The sequence below is a fragment of the Plectropomus leopardus genome, chromosome 5 (assembly GCF_026936395.1).
Source record: "Plectropomus leopardus strain MGB_pleo_1.0 chromosome 5, ASM2693639v1, whole genome shotgun sequence".
NCBI classification, from domain to species: domain Eukaryota; kingdom Metazoa; phylum Chordata; class Actinopteri; order Perciformes; family Serranidae; genus Plectropomus; species Plectropomus leopardus.
The window spans coordinates 10,446,997-10,468,296 of NC_142180.1; the positions used below are offsets into that span (position 1 = coordinate 10,446,997).

Genomic DNA, 21,300 nt, shown 5'->3' on the forward strand with positions numbered 1-21,300 from the left:
AGTTGCTCCTCAGATACACACAGGACATTTTCCTGAATATCTTTGGATCAAATGGAAAACAAAAAAAACAAATCAAGTGGAATCCATGAAGTTTTTTTTATTTCTTATTATTTTTAACTTTCTTTTCTTTTTTGTGGAGGCATCAACTTGCAAACCACTCACTGCTGTATTATTACCGTGTCCCGCACATTTATGTCCATTTGTTTTGAGTTTCCTGTGGCTAATACTGATCATGTTAATGTCAGGATGACTGGAACTCCAAAGATGAACTTGTTCCTTCATTTGAGTTCAACTGAATTTTTTATTGTGACATACAAACGCTTTTTGCCTGACTGAAGAAGTCCACAGGTTTTCACACCTACATAAAACCCTGCCCGTGAAGCCGGTTTTCAGCCATCATTGATCAGTGTGATCTATGACCCCTTTGTGATGTCACCAAGTCAATAAAGCTAGCCTTGTATTTTTCTCTTCAGCTCTCAGCTTCCCGTGTGGCCTGCTCACACAGCAGACACACCAGAATTCTCTGTCTCAACAGCAGAGGACGTGAGGGGCTGCCTGCAGATTCCTGGTTAACAAGTTTAGTGCTAGAAGCTACAACACAAGCCTGCCAGCTAACTTACAAGCAACAAAGGAATAACAAAGCGAGTTAGCACAGAGCTGCTCCTTAGTAAGGAGAACAAAGGATGGATCAGCTAGTTTCCTCTGATCTGCACAATCAAAACACAGCACAGCAGAGACGGCACTGAAACCACCCTTCTCCCATAATTCACGGGATCGCCAGCTGAGAAAGCAGCAAGCCAAAGCAAGTATTCTCTCCACTTATGGACTGACTGCATCACATAGCATTAGCCCACCAATGGCACAAGGCTATGTGAGACTGTTTAACTCTTGTCAGCGTACATGTACACTATATTACCAAAAGTATTCGCTCACCCATTCAAATGATCAGAATCAGGTGTCCTAATCACTTGGCCTGGCCACGGGTGTATAAAATCAAGCACTCAGGCATGCAGACTGTGAAACAAGACATTTGTGAAAGAATGGGCCGCTCTCAGGAGCTCAGTGAATTCCAGCGTGGAACTGTCATAGGATGCCACCTGTGCAACAAATCCAGTCGTGAAATTTCCTCGCTCCTAAATATTCCACAGTCAACTGTCAGCTCTATTATAACAAAATGGAAGCGTTTGGGAACAACAGCAACTCAGCCACGAAGTGGTAGGCCACGTAAAGTGACGGAGAGGGGTCAGCGGATGCTTAAGCGCATAGTGCAAAGAGGTCGCCGACTTTCTGCACAGTCAATTGCTACAGAGCTACAAACTTCATGTGACCTTCAGATTAGCCCAAGTACAGTACGCAGAGAGCTTCATGGAATGGGTTTCCATGGCCGAGCAGCTGCAGCCAAGCCACACATCACCAAGTGCAATGCAAAGCGTCGGATGCAATGGTGTAAAGCACGCCGCCACTGGCCTCTAGAGCAGTGGAGACGCGTTCTCTGGAGTGATGAATCACGCTTTTCCATCTGGCAATCTGATGGACGAGTCTGGGTTTGGAGGTTGCCAGGAGAACGGTACATTTCAGACTGCATTGTGCCGACTGTGAAATTTGGTGGAGGAGGAATTATGGTGCGGGGTTGTTTTTCAGGAGCTGGGCTTGGCCCCTTAGTTCCAGTGAAAGGAACTTTGAATGCTTCAGGATACCAAAACATTTTGGACAATTCCATGCTCCCAACCTTGTGGGAACAGTTTGGAGCGGGCCCCTTCCTCTTTCAACATGACTGTGCACCAGTGCACAAAGCAAGGTCCATAAAGACATGGATGACAGAGTCTGGTGTGGATGAACTTGACTGGCCTGCACAGAGTCCTGACCTGAACCCGATAGAACACCTTTGGGATGAATTAGAGTGGAGACTGAGAGCCAGGCCTTCTCGACCAACATCAGTGTGTGACCTCACCAATGCGCTTTTGGAAGAATGGTCAAAAATTCCTATAAACACTCTCCTCAACCTTGTGGACAGTCTTCCCAGAAGAGTTGAAGCTGTAATAGCTGCAAAAGGTGGACCGACATCATATTGAACTCTATGGGTTAGGAATGGGATGGCACTTCAGTTCATAGTATGAGTAAAGGTAGGTGAGCGAATACTTTTGGTAATATAGTGTATTTTGATAGGTTTAAAGAGATTCATTGTTGTGCTCACTTTGTGGTCAGGCTGTCTTGTAATGTTAGTTGGCTTTGCCACAATCGCTAAGTTGATCTTAAGGTGTATTTTACACAGATGCAGGATCATGCATGTAAACTATCTTATTTTGAACCTGGCACATTTTCCTATATTTAATGCTGGGCACAGGTAAATCTTGCCAACCTTTTCTATGTAAGAACTCTTCTATTCTAATTATTAATCAGAGTTGATATTTAAGCTTATTTTATGAGACTAAATTAATAAATTGGCTATTATAAATTAAATGATTTCTGTTATTTAACATAATTAATAATTACTTTTGATAATTACAAATGGTTTGTGATAGTCATTTAATTACTTTTTCACCTGCAAGCTTACTGGTCACTACTAACAAGCCAGTTATTCCTTTGAGTAGTAGGTAAAGACCTTAATCCCACTCTCTTCTATCCTACAGCATTCAACCACAACAGTACAACTACCCACCCAGCAAGTGCAGTCAGTGATGTCCATATAGTGTTTCCCACAAGGATGAGAGTGTATTTGTGGTGGTTTAAGTGGTGCTGTTAGAGGTGAGGGGAGGTCATTGCCTTTGGGAGCCTGTAACATTAGGAAGCCAGCTGCAAACTATTTAATTCATTGTATATAGGACTAAGTGTCCAAGAGTTTAATCAACTGTCGTTAAGTGCTAATAAGCTGATTTGTATTTGCAGTCACATGGACAGAATGTACAACACACAGGAGCCCTGCATTAACAGTGATTAGCATCCATTAAGCAGAATGTGCTTTTTCAGTCCTTAAAAGCTCACATTAACACACAATTCCAGCAGACTGTAATATAATTGGGCGAGCCACCCATATACAGTAAATCCTACACAACTGGGAAATACTGGTAGCACTCATTAGAGTTCTAACTCAAAATTAACTACTACCTTAACCTTATCCAAACTGTTCTCACTCTCAAGGTCTAAAACTCAATGTGGTCCTCACAAAGATAGAAGTAGAAGAGAGAATATACACACTCAGAGAAAATCTTCCTGGAGCAAAGCTAGGTATCTGAAAGGATGAAAGAAAATCGGCATAGTTGAAAGATTTAGGAATTAAGTAGTATAGGTAGTGCAGAACTGAAGGGGAGAGAAGATGGGGAGGAAGAGGTGAGACAGAGGGCTGACAGTGATGAAGGGAAGGAAAGATGAAGAGGACAGTGGAGGCAGTGACTGGATATCAACTGTATTTGGACAGTGAACCTAAAGAAATGAGGTCAGGGGACTGAAAGAGAAAGAGAAGTTGCCTTACCACCGCAGAAACTCAGGGGCTCCACCACTGGGCTAACGTTAGCATTAGCTGCTTTGCTAAAGCTATCAAAAATGCTGCTTCATATTTATGGAATGTTGCAATTGCAACTAACCTTTGACACAAATTGCATTAAGCTGCACCTAAGCCCACACTCTTAAGCGCTTAGTCTTGTCCGACAATTGCCTTCTTACTACTATTATACAAGCAGACCAGACAGCAGTGGCACAACAATAAACATCTTATGCTTTATGTCACCCCCTGATGCCAGCAGCTGTATCATCACGAGGGACGGGTGGGCAGTTCTGTTCAAATCAGGTGAGAATTAATTTGCGTTGAACAATTTATGTCATAAATACAGTGTCATGGAGCTTATCAGTACTTAAGTACCGACCCAATCATGTACCAGTACCAATTAATGGCAGTTCTTGATACCCATCCCTACTGATCATCAACAATTTGATTTATTATCAGACTCAGTTTCCTCTGTTAATTATTCGGAGGGCAAGCACATAAAAATACCTCAATTTACCACTAAGCCACCTCTTCTCCCATGCAGGCTCCAGAATAAATGCCTACAGAAAACATTTTATCTTCATTGGAAGAACAGACCAGAAGAGCAGGTAGATAAATGTCTGTTCATTTACTGGATTTTTCAACATCCACTTTGTCCCTACTCCCACTGCACTCTGCAGAAGTTTGGAAAATTCAACTTTTCTTGGCAACAACCATCTGCGGTCACAGTAGGCAACTCTTTCCTGCAGCGTTGGTGGAGTTTTCTGTCATTGTCTCAACATCCACACTGCTGTCGGCAGTGTATGGAGCATGCAGTCTCAAATAGGGACACAAAAAGAGCAAATTACAGAGGTTCAGAAACACAAGCCTGGGTCAAACAGTGAACTGCACTGTAGCCCTTATCACTTAATCTACCATAAATCTTTTTAGGGCTAAAAAGTTTCCAGTTTTGAAAACACTTTGTCCCCTATAAATCTCCAGAGGGTTCAAAGCTTGACTAACAATTTGCAATGCAATGTGACAGCGTACTGCAGCGCAGCTCAGATCATAGGACTTCTGAATTAACTGAGCGAAGAGACTTTGTAGCTTATCTAAAAGTTGCTAGTGTGGTGTGACAGTGTCTTATAACGTAGCTTGGATCACAGGGCTCGCATCCAATCTCCCCCAGTTTTCATTACTGCCTCTGGCTAAACCAACACAGCACAGCCGCCGATCTGCACACTATTACTGGACAGGTAGACTGGGATGTCCTACAAAGACTTCAAAAAACTGCTGTCTGCTGAACAGCAAGAGAGAGAGAGGAGAGGTATGTTTTTTAATGCTTTCAGTCTGCTCTGTGCCTGGTCCTGGATAAGCTGCCACATCACACACACACACACACACACACACACACACACACACACACACACACACACACACACACACACACACACAAACACACATACACACACACAGGGAAGAGTTTGGGGATGGCACAGGAGTGTGAGGGGTAAGATGTGTGTGTTACTGCGTGAGTCTCCGGTCACAGTGAGCTACAGGAATGTCATAAAGTCACTGTCTGACAGACAGACAGATACACAGACAGTCAAATGAAACAAGACAAGCAGACCTCATGGTGACCCGTGTTTCTTTTTATTTGTGGATGTGTCCGTGTGTGTATTTTGACAAGGTGTATTATTAGGTTGTCAGGAACCTGACAGAAGCAAAGAGGTCAGAATTACTGCCGTCTTGACAGCTTCATCTATCTCTTCGCTTCAAAACACACTCTCACACATACACTTGTACGGTGAGGAGAGAGGTCGGCAGGAGGGAGTAGTAGGTTCAGAGGCTTCACTGCACTGGAAAGCAAGTGCGTCTAAAAGGTGTCAGTATGCTTCAAAGAGAATGCTTGTTCAAACAATGAATGAGACCCTCTTCCTTGTTTTGGAGCTCTGTCCAAAACTTACCAAAACTGAAAATCTACAAAGCTTCTTCTGTTTCCTTATTTCATTATTTATACAACAGCTTTCGTCACTTTTCATGTGTACAATCAAGTGCAACACCATGCATGCAATGAGGGAGAGGATGTCCAAAAATTCATTCCATCTAACAAAAGTGGCGACCTCCAGGGCTAGACACGCACCAAAAACTGCAGTTCCGTGAATGGCCACTTGAGGCTTGCTCCAGACGCCAGTCAATTCCCATGGATCCCTATGTTAAAATGCAGAAATTTACAGCCGAAATAAATATGTTTATAGCCTGGTACAAAAAAGGTTTTGGTCTATATGGCTAATTGTACCAGGGTGAAAATTTGTGTAACTGACATTTTCAGGTTTAAGGTTTAAAGTTATGCATAATTAAGAGCGTGTTGCTTTGAGAGACAGGCTGTTTGCCAACAGTGTCCTCAGCTTCCAATCAGATCCATTCCTCAACACCTCCAGCTTCCTGCCCAAAAGTGTTAACAATGTTGGTTTGGCTTTAACTTTCACTTTTGCTGGTGAGCATGTTTACAAACAGTAACAGACAATCCTGCATGCTTCCTAATTTCCTTCCTGAATTCCTTATTAGCTCCTTAGTCCTCCATGATGTGTTCTACATAATATTTTATGGCTAAGTGTGAATACAAAAGTAAAACTAAAACAATAAGAACAACAAGAAAAAAACTAAGGTGTAAAATGTTTCTGGAAGTTTTTGGAACTGCCAACAGAGGGGTATTGACTGTTTTTGGAAGTTTGGGAAACCTCAGCACTAACTGCAGGAACTACTGAACACTTCCATTTGCACGTATTCATCTGTAGCATGATGTGAAGCCCAATCAATAACTATATGTCCGTACCCTGCTGTAGCAATCTTACAGTCTATTCTCTAACTTCCTCCTTCCCATTTTTGGCTTTAATAATCACCTTACATGAAGGACATGAAATACATGTGCCTCTGAGTGCTGATTAATCCACTTAGCAGTACTTAGGTTTAGTTTTCAGTCTCTCTAAAGGAATGCGGTTAGGTGGAGCCAGTGTGTTAGGAGGCAAAGAGCGGGAGTCTTAGATTAATAAATGGCTGCTGGTGCTCCCTTCTCAATTCCTGATTTCTCTTGCCCCTCAGGGAGGGATTTTTCAACAAGATCTTTTTCATGCTGTGTTATAAACAAGCGATTTAGCCACCCCTGAGAGATGGTTCAGATTTGGAAACTTACATAACTGTGTGTGCTAGGACAAGTGTGGATTAAAAGAAATATCCTCTTCTATAACTTTTCCTTGAGTTAAAAAAAAAAAAACATTCAGCAGGCTGTCAGATGGTATACTTTAATGTCTTATTTTTCTTTGCAGCCCTGTAATTATAATGTAAGGTGGCACGGATTAAAGGAAATGTTTTGTGTTCACCATTCTTTCAACTAAGCATTTTAGTAGTCAGTGTGTATTTCTATCTATGCATTTATCTGAGCACACACTAAGAACTGTTAACAATTTGTATGCTTTATAGAAAAATACACCCATTACAAAGTACATGAAAATTAATCTATATTACATGAATGGATTTAAAAGATACAAATATGCCTGTAGATGCACTAAACTTGAAACACATGAGAGACTGCGAGGTGCTGCAGCGCTGTCCAAGGTCCTGAACCTGCAGTTAGTCAGCAGCGAGGGAGCTGTCCAAGGTGCTATCACCTGTCCACTCTAACAGCCACTGGGATGCTCCAGCCAATGACTGCCATGTCTAATCTATTTGGTAGGTTGAAGATACCCTGAGCTAGTTTTGCTCTGGTTGCTGAGTTATGAGTATGCCTCCCCAGTTTACTCAGTTATTTTGTGTCTTTTCGTAAAACTAGCCTGTCTCAGCAGTAGAAAGATGAAAATACTTAGAAATTTGGTGCAACATGACCAGAGAAAACAGAGAAAAGGGACTGTGGGCTTTGCTTTTGCTCAAGAGGTACAAAAACCTACAATTACCAGAATGCTTTGTGCTGCAACAGACCACTAAACGCTTTTGCTGGTGGGTGACGTAATGCAAACTTTTCTGTTGACACAATGGTTGCCTACTAGTAAAAAGGATATCATATCACAATTAAATGGTGAGCTGAAACATCTTTCTGAAAACAATCGAGGCAAGAAATCTGTTCCCGTTTACAGATTCTTGCTATTTCCACCAAACAGTACACTTACATATGTTTCTAAAAACATTTAGGCAAGAAATGGGCTGGGGAGTAACAGAATCTTGATTTATATTTACCCAGCACTGCCTTGCTTTACCATTTGATGGGAGAAACTTCGGTGACCTGATGACAGGATTTGCATTATTTGGTGACGTTTTGTTGGAGGAGAAAGGATTTGTTAGATGAAGGGAGGTTTAAAACAGTTAATTTACACATATAACCCACTTTTTTATTATCCAAAACCGGTTGAAAATTGGTGAAGTAATCCTTTAAAAGATAAGGCTGGAGATATGCTATATTTTTGCAATTTTCCACACATCCCACAAAAAACTGAAACCAATAGTGCAATTGTTTGAGTCTTGGCTCATTTGTTACTATTGAAAATGTAAATCTTTGAGATTGCTTCATGAATGTGTGCTTTCATAGAAAAATAAATAGTGGATTTGTTGGGGATTATTTTCAGTGGCAGATTTGGCATAATTGGGAGTATTTATGACAGCAGGATGGTGAATGTGAGAGTGACAGCAGATTAAGTAACAGTGTTCAGTGAAGTTCTAAAAAAGGTCTTTTAGCTTTATCAGGCTTAAATCGCTAATAGCTGCTAATAAAATCATAGTATTTGCAGACAATGAGAAAAAATGAAGAAAATATAACTAGAATTATACTTCATTATTATACTTCAATTATACTATCATTATTCCCTTTTCTAGATGTTTCTTGGGTCATAGATTGACAATTACTAAGGTTAAATTAACAACTATCTTTGCTGACTGTAGTGTTATTTGTTTGCTGACACACTATTGCAGTCCATTGCTTCTATCTGTACTTGGCTTAACAACTGACTTTTAACAGTACAGCAGCTATAGAAATTACCATCTGTGTATATAATTGAGAATGGCAAAAAGAGAAAACTGTCTCGGGGCACTACATTTTTTTATATGATTTTCAAAAATGTAGCCCAAACTAGAAGTGAAATGCAAATAAATCCCAAACTGAGTACTTATTACGATCACTGTTTTTCTCAAATCTCAAAGTGACTGTGAAAACCACTTTGAGCCAAATCAACACACAAAGCAGAGAAACATCAGAGGAAAAGTTGTTGAGAGCATTCAGCTGCAAAGAAAGAATAAATAATTCACTGGTGACAAATAAAATGTGCATCTCTGCCTGCATGGCATCACATGGAGACACCTGTGGGACATGTGAGTTCAAAAAGTAAATAATTCAAATTTAAATAATTCAAAGTAAAATAATTCAGATGGTACTTTTGAAGACCAACCTGTCGATGATGCCACACATGTCAATCTGCAAGTGGCTGTAGTTTCCAAGCAGCCTTTGTTGCACCTCAATCAGGTCAACAGGTTGGTTATCCAAAGTCAAGAGACGCATACAGCCCTGAAACACTTTGAAGGGGTTCCTGAACTCCTGACTGGTCTCCTGAACAGGGCAACCTGAGGAGGGAGACACATGGTATTCAATTACCGTGTATGTTGTTAAATGTATTTGTTATATGCTGTTGTTGGTAGGATAACTACTACACATGGCATTTAATTAATTCAAAATAACTAATCCCTCCTTTTCTTTACAGGAGTCCCAAACTGCCCCCACAACCTTCATCTCTTATTTTAATCATGTCTTATAGCTGGTGGAAGCAAAAAAAAACCAAAAAAAATAACAACTATTGGACCCATCTAACATGACATACAATAATAACTGTAATAACAGAACGATCTATCAAAAAACTTAATTTATCTATTTGCGTGTCACATTTTGTCTTCTGGTTAATATTCAGTATCCATATTAACAAAAAAGTGGAAATCAAATCAGTCTGAGACACTTTCAGTTGAAATAGGAAATCTCATATTAATCTAAAATCTGCAATGTTTTAAAAGTAATGTATGAAGCATATTTCTATGTGTATAGTGGAGTGTGCTGAAACACTAACCCTGGTTGGAGATGCTCTTCATAAAAAGCTAAGAAGGTTAACAGTGTCAGTATATGTCTAACTTCATTACCTTTAAACCTGTGTCACATTAATGGGTGTTAAAAGTGATTATGATTTGTTGAATCTCACGTTAAAATCCTTCCTCACTGCCAGGCTGTGAAGAACATTGAACATTTTCAAGTTTAGAATTTATGCCAACAAAGTCACTTATGACACAGAATGATAAAGGGCGGCTGACTCTGTGACTGCCACTGTAATCCGTAGAAAAGGGTTTTTATTCACAGCATTAAGCAAGCAGGCTACACTTTAAGAGGGATCAGCATTCAGCACTGTAGATTGATTTCCATTCCGAAGACTGCATACAGATAGAAGTACTCTGACTCAAGTTACGTTCATAATTTTGAGGAGATTGTACTTTATTTGGCTATTTCCATTTTCCACCCATACAAAAACACAATAAACAAATTAATATGATGTTATTAAAAGTTAAGACGAGACGATACGAAATGAGACGAGACGAGATACCATATGACACAGTTCAGTACAATACAATACAATAATTGTTAAAAGTGTTAAGTACTAAATATTTGCTCTACTTTTACCATCTGCTACATTAAACTGATGAAAACATAAATGCAGCAAGATTCTAATCTAATATTATATTATGAATTATTTAAAAATGGGCCATTCTGCATAATGAGATCTTTTCGTACAATAAGTAGTATTTGATGCAAATACTTCATTGTTTTTATCACAGGTAAAATTTTGAATGCAGGACTTTTACTTGTAACAAAATATTTCTAAACTACATCTGAGTACTTCTTCCACTGCTGCATCGCTGCTGTTAGGTCTCTGGGCAAAAGGAAAACAGGACTTTGCTTGCTCCAGTTTCTATTAGTAGAAATGCATTTTCAGATTCGATGTTTGCAAGAGGCTTATTATTCCACGATAGCTGCAGAATCAACTACTTTTTCAACTACTTTTTACCAAACTTAAAGTTCATAAGTATTGTTTTGCTCCACTCCGTAATCTGTGCATCTGATGAGACTGATTTTGGATTCTCTGTCCTCATCTAAAGCCTTAGCACATGTAGACCTGAGTTGGCTGTCATATAAACCCACTCTTCATCAGAGCTGAGCTTTATGTCTTATCCATCAGTGATTCATGCTTGAGGTTGATTCTGGATGGTGGTAATCTGTGGCCAAATACAGCTGCAGCTGCAGGCTCTGCAGCACTCTAATTACAGTCAGCCCATCAGGCACAGAGTTCGACACCTCCCAGCAGAGGAGGGAGGAAAGATGAGTCACTGTTTATTGTCACTTTGAATTTTAGGGGCTCAAAAGAAGATTTTGTCGGATCAGTTTTCCTCATGGCAGTGGGAATGACTCATGGCGAAAGTTTTTCGAAATTTGATGTTTCACTTTGAGGATTGAAAATCACTTTAAATCACGACTGGAGTCAAACTGAATTTTTTTAATTGTCCTGATTGGCTGGCTACGTCTATAGGTTATAGGTTGGTATACGTGGATGGATAAATCAAATATTTCAACCTCAGTTCTAGTGTTGATTGTCCACTGTAATGCTGTTGACGGCTGCAGTAATTTCTTTTAATACTGCATTTTACCGACTCACTTTGATGCCACCTTGGAGGCTGCAAAATAGAACCAGCTGGTTAAATTGGACCTGGGACTTTAGCATTTTCATTTCCAGCTAAGAAAAGTCTTCTCCTTCTGGCTGTAATCTGCCTCTCCATGCCGTAAATTCTTGCAGCAAGCCCTTTAAACCCAGAATATGTTGGGGCAGGATATGTAAATGACGATTGCTCTTGGATGTCGTGTTTAGCAACAGCCAGCCATTGGTACACTGTGATGTGTGAGATAAGAACGTTTCATGACTCATGATCCCTGTCGAAAGATGACAGAAAGATGATAACAATGAATATATATAGTAAACAACTTGTAATAACTCAAGTTGACAGGACACAAACAGCTGTCTCTTGAGTCATAGTCCTGTATATGTTTGACCTGTCTACCACCTCAACCACCTCCCTACGTGCACTTTGACTTCCTGCTTTGCTCCCATCAGCACAAAGGTCACAAGATCACGGCCTCCTGACTTACAATCTTGTGTTATAAATAAATTCTATTGCTTTACTTTTCATAGTTATACGTATGAACGGTGCATGAGAACAGCCTGTTTAAAAGGCTACAATCTCATTAATGGACAATGAGATGTGTGCAGTGGGTTAATGTATGCATCTACAGCATATGCCATTATTTATGTCTGCAAGAGTGAGTGTGGACTAATTGGAGGGAGAGTATGAAGTAGCACTGCAGAGACAGGGGAGGGGGAATAACAGACAGCTCGAGAGGAATTAAAGGGGAGAGCGACTGGAGAGATGGAAATGCTTCGAGGAAGGAAAGAAGAGCAAAAAGTAAACTGGGGAAGAAGTAAGAGGAGAGGAGAAAAGTCAAAGAAGGAGAGAAAGAGAGAGGGAAGAGGAGGAGGAGGCAGTGGAGAGGGAGAGACTAAGCAGCTTTATGGATTCATCTCTCTCTGGGTGGCACTAAACCTCCAAAGTAGATCTGGAGATGATAATTATTACCTGAGTACCTCAGTGAATTTTAACCAGTCCTAAATGGCCATGTCAGCAGTTTTCCCATCTCGAGGTCTACTTGAGGTATAATTTAAAATATTTGACAAGAGAAGGTTTTTAGTTGAAGATGCACAACTTTTGGCAGCTGTCCTCAGCTGTCCCGACAATGCCTGTAAACTGAGTTTCTTTTAAAGTTCCTAACTGGACATTGATTAAACCCCTAAAACTGACCGCTCTTCATCAAAAATTACATATCGTTGTCATAAGGCGCAAACCTCTTTTTTTATAAATTAATTCTATTGGTCCCCCTTTGTTTATGTGTGGGTTTCACCATTTCTCAAACAATGAAATGTATTTTTTAAAAAGCGTGTGACTAAACCTCCTGTCTCCATTGGATCATTTTAAAAACACAGCATTTTTTTCTTATTCCTGAACTATAGCAGTTTTGTAGATAGGAGGTTTGCGCCCGACAGCAGCAAGATGCAGAAGTTTTTTCAGGAACAAAAATCACTTCATGCCTTAGAATGGCTTGGATGTAACTCTATACCTTAAATTATCTATGAATATGCAAACTAGCCCCTGCTTCTCTCTCCAACCCCCCTCAGCTGCTTGCCTGCAGTACCTGCCCACCTTCGACTCTGCTCATCCAACACAAACCTCTGCTTGTAAATGGTAATAGAAAACATGAGTCTCCATGAGTCTTGACTAATCTATCAAACAGATAATAATGTGTTGCTAATGTCAGATTAATCTTATTCTCTATCACCAGCTCTGACAAGTTGAATCGAAAGTAAATCTTGGCCTTCAAAAAACAATGCTTTGCCCTCTCTGATTCTCCTTGTTTCGCTGTAGTGTAATTGGATTGGTTCCTTAGATTTGTGATGTAACAAACCCTGCAAAGGCCATCAATTGTGTTTGCTCACTACCTTCTATCATTAAAGTTTTCGGACCAGGTTCGATTTTCTGCATTTTTCGCATTCGTCCAAAGCCTCGAGAGTCGTTTCGAAAAGAATCAGTGAAAAAACTGACACATTGCGTGACAAGACAGTTGAACAGGTGCACAGTATCCTTTCATAATTCAGATAGCCTGCTTTCAACAGGTGAATAGTAATATTCAGGTAGATGATGGCGAAGAGGAGGAAGATGTGGGCCACAAACAGACAGAAAGAGAGACAGTGTGGAGACAGGAAGGAGGACAGCTCAGCCCCTTTGTGCAGCTGCAGTGCCAAATACAAGACATGGAGAGAGAGTGGTGACAGCCAGGGAGGTAACTCCACAGTAGAGAAGCAAGGAAGCAATATGTCTATACGTTTTGTCGTAATGCAAATTTTTGCAACAAATAAAATAAAAGGAATTGACTCAGTGTGCAAGGTTTGGATGAGGTTTAAAAAATGCATCTAATAACATAGGATTTACTGTGTAAAGGCCTGAAGTCCGACTGCATATTTCACTTATTATGTGTCTTGCAGCATATAAAAAACTTGATTACCACTGGATGGGGGTCTATAACCACTTACAAAAACATACGGAAACATCACAAGTTATGTCTTCTTACCACCAAAGAAGAGTTGACTGTCTGTGTTCAGAGGCAGTGGGATGCTGGTGTGAGCGGTGGCTCCTTCGTCTTTGTCCACTGTGATGCTCAGATGATCTTGTCTGGAGTGCAGCTCCACAGAATGCCACTGACCATCATTCAGACCTGAGCCTTGATACACACACAGACACGAAAATCAATACATCCGAGACTATGACAGGGCAATATTTATTTTTTCAGGCTATATCATGATACTGGATATATATCTCAATATTTTGAAATCTTCTCTAAACTACTGTAGACTACTAAAATGCAAAATTATTACATGAACTGCAATTGCAACAAAGTTAAATAAAGTAGGTACTGCCATAATAAAGTTTAAGCACTGTTATAATAAAGTTTACTAAAATACCGTTTTAATAAAGTAAAATTGTCTCATCCCATTGGCTTAAAAGATGTGGCACTTTATAATCAATGTTTGGGATATGGTCAATTTATATTTTCCATGTGGAACTAGTCGCAATACATCGAGTATATTTGATGTATCATGATCTTTACTTTAGACCTATTATTGACTCTGAACAATCCTGACTGGACCAACCTGTGCTGAGCTCCAGCTGGGCCCTGCCAGCTTTACTGATCTGTAGGCGGAGTCTGGCCTCGCTCAGGTACAACCAGACCGTGCCCTCCTGCTGCGGGAGGTCAAAGGTCAACAGAAGCCCTGCCTTGTTCCATGTGCGAAACTGCAGCGCCACAGAGACAACCCCCGATGACCACGATGCCAATCCTGGCAACTGCAGAAAGCTCTGGGAGTTGGTGAACGTCACAGCGACTGAAACTTTCTCAGCACAAGAAAAGGTCACATTGCCCTGAGAAAGAGAGGAGGCAAAAAGGGAGAGAGTGAGCGAGACATGATTATGACAGTGATAATAAAACATGAATATTCATCAGTTGCAGAGGCTGACTCGGTTTGACTCGATGTCACAGAGGTCTCATCAGCAGCTCTCTGTAAAAGGACATCTGTATTACCATATTGATATTAGCTGAGCAGCTAAAATAAGCCAGAAAACCGGAGGCATCAGGGTCACAGCGTTTGCACCCGCTTTTCACTATTCGTCACACATAATTCCAGCATGGCGTCAGGAAAAGTAAATGAAACAATGGTTTTCAGAAAAGTTTGATGCAGAGTTCAGAGGCATTAGCATGATTTAAATTTCCACCACAAAACTAAATAACCTACGGAGGGAAATAAAGATGCTCAGCACAATGTATACATGACATGGTTAGTGTAATGTATTCAGGCAAATCTCTTGTATAGCACAATGTGAGGCACAAATTGCACATTCATTCCCACTAACAAACAGTTCATAATAAATAAAATTTTCTGTGATGACTATTTTCATTCTGTCCTCCTTGGCTGTTTTCCTCCCTTCTCCTCATTTTCATTCTCTATCACCTTTCCTCCCTGATTTATTCTTTTTCATCTGTAAGTCTCTACTTTTTTTTCTGTAGTTTTTTTAAATTTTCTTTTGCTTTGGGGTTTGCAACTCCATAAATGTGCAAGTGATGACAACGGTGATGATAATGATGAAGATTATGATGATGCTAATGATAGTGATGATGATGCAGGGTGTAAAAAGGAAGAGGATGATGATGCAGATGATGAAAATAATGATAATGATAATTGTGATAGTGACCGTTAGCATACTAATGACATAGATGGAAAAAAGGGAAGAGGGGAATAAGAGGGAAGAAGAGCACAGAAAGTCTGTGGTGAACAAAAGTGATCAACTTTTTTAGAAGTTTCTCTTTATGGCACTACAGGACAGAAATAATGAATTAGAGGCATCATTAAGTGACATAGGACTTCACTGGGATCATGAGAAGGTTTCAGCAAAAGTAATTTTTTTTCTGTTGACTGCTATCTCATATTGGACAATAGTTTATAATAAGCTCAGTCCACCCAGCCTCCACATAAAACATACACATAGGCTGCATTATGTCACCGCTACGTCAACTTGTGCGATAAACATCCCAAAATAACTCTGATTTTGCACTTCAAATATAGAAACACCATCTTCTGTTTGTAGCTGCTGTCTGATACACGCCATGCTGTTTACTCTCCGGCCAATCACACAGAGCCCTCACAGTAAGGCTTTGTCTTATTGGTCAGAATCTGCATGCATGAAAGTGAGGTTTACTTCCGTAATGCTGTCCTACCACTCTGATTGGTGCAGTCAAAAATGTGAATGCCAGAGAGGATGTGGTGCCTAAAAGAATCGCACCTCAGTATTATTATTTACAGGAAAGACAACATGTCGCAAAGACGTAATCAGGTACAGTAATCCTGTCAATTTATCTTATATTTTACTACATTGATGACGTAAATGATGCAGACCATCTGTGGAGCAGAAATGCAACAGAATGTGTCAGTTTTGGATGTCGCACAGAACTGTAAAACTGTAAAGTTCAGTAAAAAAGAATGTTTGCCAAAAAACAGAAAGCAACAATTGCTTGAGTGGCGTTTAAGGACACACTGCAGTACCCATAAGCCTCAGAGACAAATCTAGACTTCTAGTGAGTTTTGTAACCAGTAAAAAAAAAATAGATAAAAACACACATTGCCACGGTTACTTAATTGACTCAAAATTGACCCAGAATCCAAAGCTGAATTGATTTAAGCTAATGAGTGTATACAGACACTTTCACAGAGCTGTATTTGTAACTAAAACTCCTCCATTCACAAATTTAAAGTCTGCTAAAACACATTTTGTTCATTAAGGCGTCTTTGTATTTAAATCAGTCTTCTCTCTCTGTGTTTTCGTCTTGATGCACACAACTGTGTGCATCAAGACAAGACAAAAACCTGTTTAAATGGGTATTGATGACTATCAAATGGCTTTTGAAATACTTGAGAATTTGATCTTTTCATGACTCATTGAAACCACCAAAAAAACACCAAAAAGAGATCATTGTTAGTTGAACAGATCATTCTGAGCTGAGTAGGCTCTGTTTGCTATTTAAAGGTCACTCAAAACTTTAACTTCTGGCACCCATGATTGCCTTATTTAACCCTTCCCACGCTGTACCTCCCCCACCCTACACTAACATCACTCCATAGTCACCTATTTGTCCTTTCTGATGAACACTGAATGATGTTCCAATGATTTTTCATTTCATTTTTCAATTTTTCAATCATCCCACAACACCATGAAGACAGTTGCACCAGCAACCAATTTGCACTTCTGGCTGAGGCGATGCATTGCACAACCTTCAATAATAAAATGCTCAATAATAAATAATAATATCATGTTAAGTGGTATTAACCTGCAATACCTGTTGCATCCAATACACACTGCATTACATTACATTACATCACTGCGTTGTCTTGATAGACATGCTAAAACACAAAAACATACCACCACGGTGACCTGGTGGTTGCTCTGTTTGGCCAGGTGGATCAGGTTGAGGTCGTTGTAGAGCAGGTTTTCCAGACAGCCATGAAAGTTTCTGTTGGACAGGATGGGTTTTTGCAGTCCATGGCTCTGGACAGTGCCCACACTTAGCTGCATGAGAAAACAAGACGTGATTTACTGTATGTAAAAACAAATGTAGAAGCAGCTCTCAGCCCCTGTGGGCTCACACAGCTCACAAGTATTGACAGCAGAAAAAGAAAATCCATAGAAACACTCTCTTTTTTCACAAACTCACTATGTTCAGTATTGCAACCAACATGAACTCAAGCTGACTATTAGTGAATAAAAAAAATAACAAACATATGTTGGGTGTAACATTAATTTGTGTGGAATCAGCTGACAAAGCAGGATTATGTTACACTAATTAGTAAAAAAAAACAAAAAAAAAACAAAGTAGTTAGTTTAAGGTAAGCTTAAATTTCTTATGTTGAAAGAGAAGTTATTTTTTAGTTGGCTCAACTTATAATCTTTGTATTACTGTAATACAAGTTCATTTACTTAAATGACCTTGGGGTTTTTCTTTTATCTAACCTCATACAATTTTGTGAAAACAGTTGACAAAATAAATTTAATGAAAGTCAGTGGTTATCAATCATGAAATGTTAGTAAATCTGTCAGTAGATTTGCACATTAAACACTTGCAGGCACTGATTGCAGGCATGTGTATGTAAGTTTATGAATGCAAATCAATCGTAAAGTGACTGTGAGCTCCAGCCATATAAGGAGGTTAAAATTACTATGGATGGGTGCATTCTGTCGTCTTGTGAACATGCCGCAAACAAAGAAAACAAAAAACTTTTCTCATGCTGAGACTGAAGTTATTTTGGGTGAAGTAAAGGGTGTTTTTTTCTTTTATGAAACTGTCCACAACTGTCTTGTGCTTAAATGGCACTTTGGCTGGAGTTTCAATGGACTAAATCAAAAGGTAAAGAGGGGGGAGAGAGAAGGAAAGTGACTGGAGCATGTGGAGAACTGGGGAAGAGAGAAAAAGAGAGCACACGAGACAGGGACACAAAATGGGAGAAAGAGAAAGGAGGGCTACAAGGTGACTTGGTTGGGAGTTTTTCCTCTGCTTCCCCAGCAGTGGGAGAGATGTGTGTTACATGCAGCGTAAAGTAGTAATCATCATCTGCCTGCTGCATCGCCATGGGTCACTGTTGGTACTAAACACTTTGCTGAACTTGTCATGCACGAGATGACAGACTAACAAGAGAAGAAGGAGAGGTGGTGCAAGGAAATATGCCAGCCCTTTGCTTATAATACATGTTCTGATATTTAAAAACTATGTATTTTATTGTTTTAATATTGAAAGAAAAAAAATATATAGATATAGATATAGATAGATAGATAGATAGATAGATAGATAGATAGATAGATAGATAGATAGATAGATAGATAGATAGATAGATAGATAGATAGATAGATAGATAGATAGATAGATAGATAGATAGATAGATAGATAGATAAAATGCAAGATAATATCGGCCTGTTTTTACAGCACAAATGCTTGGGCCCAAAACTGAACACAAAGGAGCAAAAATACAAATTAAAATTGTAATTTCTAATAATGACAAGCAATTTATGTGTATTCCTTATTTTCACAAGTACTATGAGCAGTCAGAGACTGGTGTAGATTTTGTTAAGACCTAGAAAAAGATAAGCATTACTGGAATACATGTAAATTTCCTTTTGCAAAAAGTTTGCGCACAATTTGTTCTGTTCACATTTCATGAAAGAGTGTTTCGATGTTTTGAGTGCCAGCTGTCATATGCCCAAAAAGGTCAAAATAGCAAACTTTATTCAAAACAGACACTTAAAAAATGTTTTAAAAGTTTCCCTTACCTGGTGAATGTCCATGTGGCTAAGCTCGGCTGGTATATGAACCTGATGAGTGTTTTTATCCACGGTAAGGTTAAGGTGAGTGCTGAGCCTCTCCAGCTTCACATGGTGCCATTGTTGGTCGTCCAGCAGGCTACCCACAGAAACAAGAAGCTGCCCGCTGGAGGAGGAACTCACACCTGCAAGGAAAATGAGAAAATTAAAAGACACGAAATTTTGTTGTCCTGATGGTGCATTTTTTAGCTGAGTAATGACTCCAAATAATGCAGAAATCCTCTTATGCGCACTTCCTGCTGAAGAACTTCAATTTTTTTTCCTAAGGTGTACTAAATAAAAAAACACTTCAAGGTCAGCATTCTGTGTCCTCCTACATAATGCATTTTTAACAAGGACAAACACGCTTGAAGAACTCATTTTAAAATGCTTTTTTTTCTAGCAGTAGGAAACCCTAAAGGAAGGTTCATGTTTGATTTATCAAAACAAAAAGTCATAAAAACGTTACAACTTCAGTGGGTTATTTTCATCTTTGTTTCGAACGGGGAACGGGTCACTGAGGTCACCCTCTCTCATCAGAGAGAGCACATATCTGTATGCAGGCGGGGAGGAGGACCGAGCACGATAAATGACGATGCTGCAGAATGACAGCAGGACATAATTAATGACAGGTCTAACACCAGCAGGTCCAAATTGGTGGATCTGTCTCTGCATCCCCTAACGTGTTGGGAGAGAAAAGACTTTCTGCTGACAGAAGGAGCTACAACAGAAGGAGAGGGATACACCAAGTCATTAATTATGAAGGACATTTTTTTTCAAAAGAGAGAGAGAAATAGACAGACAGGTAGACAGATGGACAGATAGAAGGATAAATAGATAGATAGATAGATAGATAGATAGATAGATAGGTAGGTAGGTAGGTAGGTAGGTAGGTAGGTAGGTAGGTAGATAGATAGATAGATAGATAGATAGATAGATAGATAGATAGATAGATAGATAGATAGATAGATAGATAGATAGATAGATAGATAGATAGATAGGTAGGTAGGTAGGTAGGTAGGTAGGTAGGTAGATAGATAGATAGATAGATAGATAGATAGATAGATAGATAGATAGATAGATAGATAGATAGATAGATAGATAGATAGGTAGATAGAGAGTAATTCCAAAACTCATAGAAACCTTTACTTATATTATTTCATTTTTAGCACTGCAGTTTCAGGGGTTGCTGCCCTCTTCACAGCTTTAGTTTAAAGTCCAAACTGTGATCACAGGGTTAATTGCTGATGCTGTCAACACTGCAGCCTCATCCCATTCTCACTCCCAGGCATCAAATATGTCAGCCCGGTCAGTGACCTGTAGCTGTAGCGTCGATATGAGACAAGTGGGCTTCTAATTTCAATGTAAATGTAAAGAGCATAAAAGTCTGAGTAGGATGGGAGGAAGCAGTGGTGGATGAGTCAAACAAACGCAGGACTTTCACCCAGGAGGATGCTATTCATATCTCATGTGAAACCAGAGGTCAGCTTTGAAGTTTTTTGTTTTATTTAAAAATTTTTTTTTACTACATTACATGGTTAACATTACATGAAATACTGTTTAACTTAGCCTTATATAACAACTGCAGTTATTTAACCATAACTATGATGTTTTTTTTCTAAATCTAACCAATTTGTTTTGTTGCCTAAACTTAAAAGTTGTTTTGGTGGCCAAACCTACCTCTCCTGTGAAGATGAAAGTTTACATTAAAGACACGAAAGCATGTAATGAGCGGATATTGACATGAAAACTGAAACATCCAAAACCGATGCTATCCAGAGGATCATAGTTTAAAGCGTAGGACTTTGTTTCCTCAGCGTTCAACTTTTTACTTAATAATACAGTCTTTTTTTCTAAATGTAGTTGTTTCATGTCTAATCAAAAAAAAAAAAAAAACATAAGATTTGAACCCTAGGTTACTGTAAGTTTGGAAATGCCAGGAGGTGAAGGAGGGGGAAACGGCTAGTCTGGTTTCGCTAGACTTCATAAATACATTGTGCGACTATTGCTAAGTAGCGCGTTATATTAACTTGTGCATTTGGTGCATAGACAGAAATGTAAAATATATAGCCTTTAGAGAAAGTGTTGCTCATGAAGAAACTGCACCGAAATTTTTACATTCTCGTGCTTGGAGACAAAATGTGTTCATATGTGAGCTTTGTAGGTGTCGGTTAATTTGAACAGGCTGTTCCCATGAACCTACAACAACCTACTACATGTATATACCTACAAAAAGTAATGAACAATTACTTTTATGTACATTT

At 39.4% G+C, this 21,300-nt stretch overlaps 1 protein-coding gene across 1 annotated transcript in view; it reads right to left on the bottom strand.

The window, feature by feature from the left end:
* The window catches only part of LOC121962364 (contactin-associated protein-like 4), a 132,637-nt gene that overhangs the window by 49,036 nt on the left and 62,301 nt on the right, over positions 1 to 21,300 (bottom strand). The window contains exons 6-10 of the mRNA XM_042512620.2: positions 19,007 to 19,182; positions 17,108 to 17,254; positions 14,290 to 14,557; positions 13,710 to 13,859; positions 8,893 to 9,064 (exon numbers count right to left, since the gene is read on the bottom strand). Of these exons, the coding sequence (XP_042368554.2) occupies positions 8,893 to 9,064; positions 13,710 to 13,859; positions 14,290 to 14,557; positions 17,108 to 17,254; positions 19,007 to 19,182 (913 nt within the window). The remainder of the gene's footprint in view (positions 1 to 8,892; positions 9,065 to 13,709; positions 13,860 to 14,289; positions 14,558 to 17,107; positions 17,255 to 19,006; positions 19,183 to 21,300) is intronic.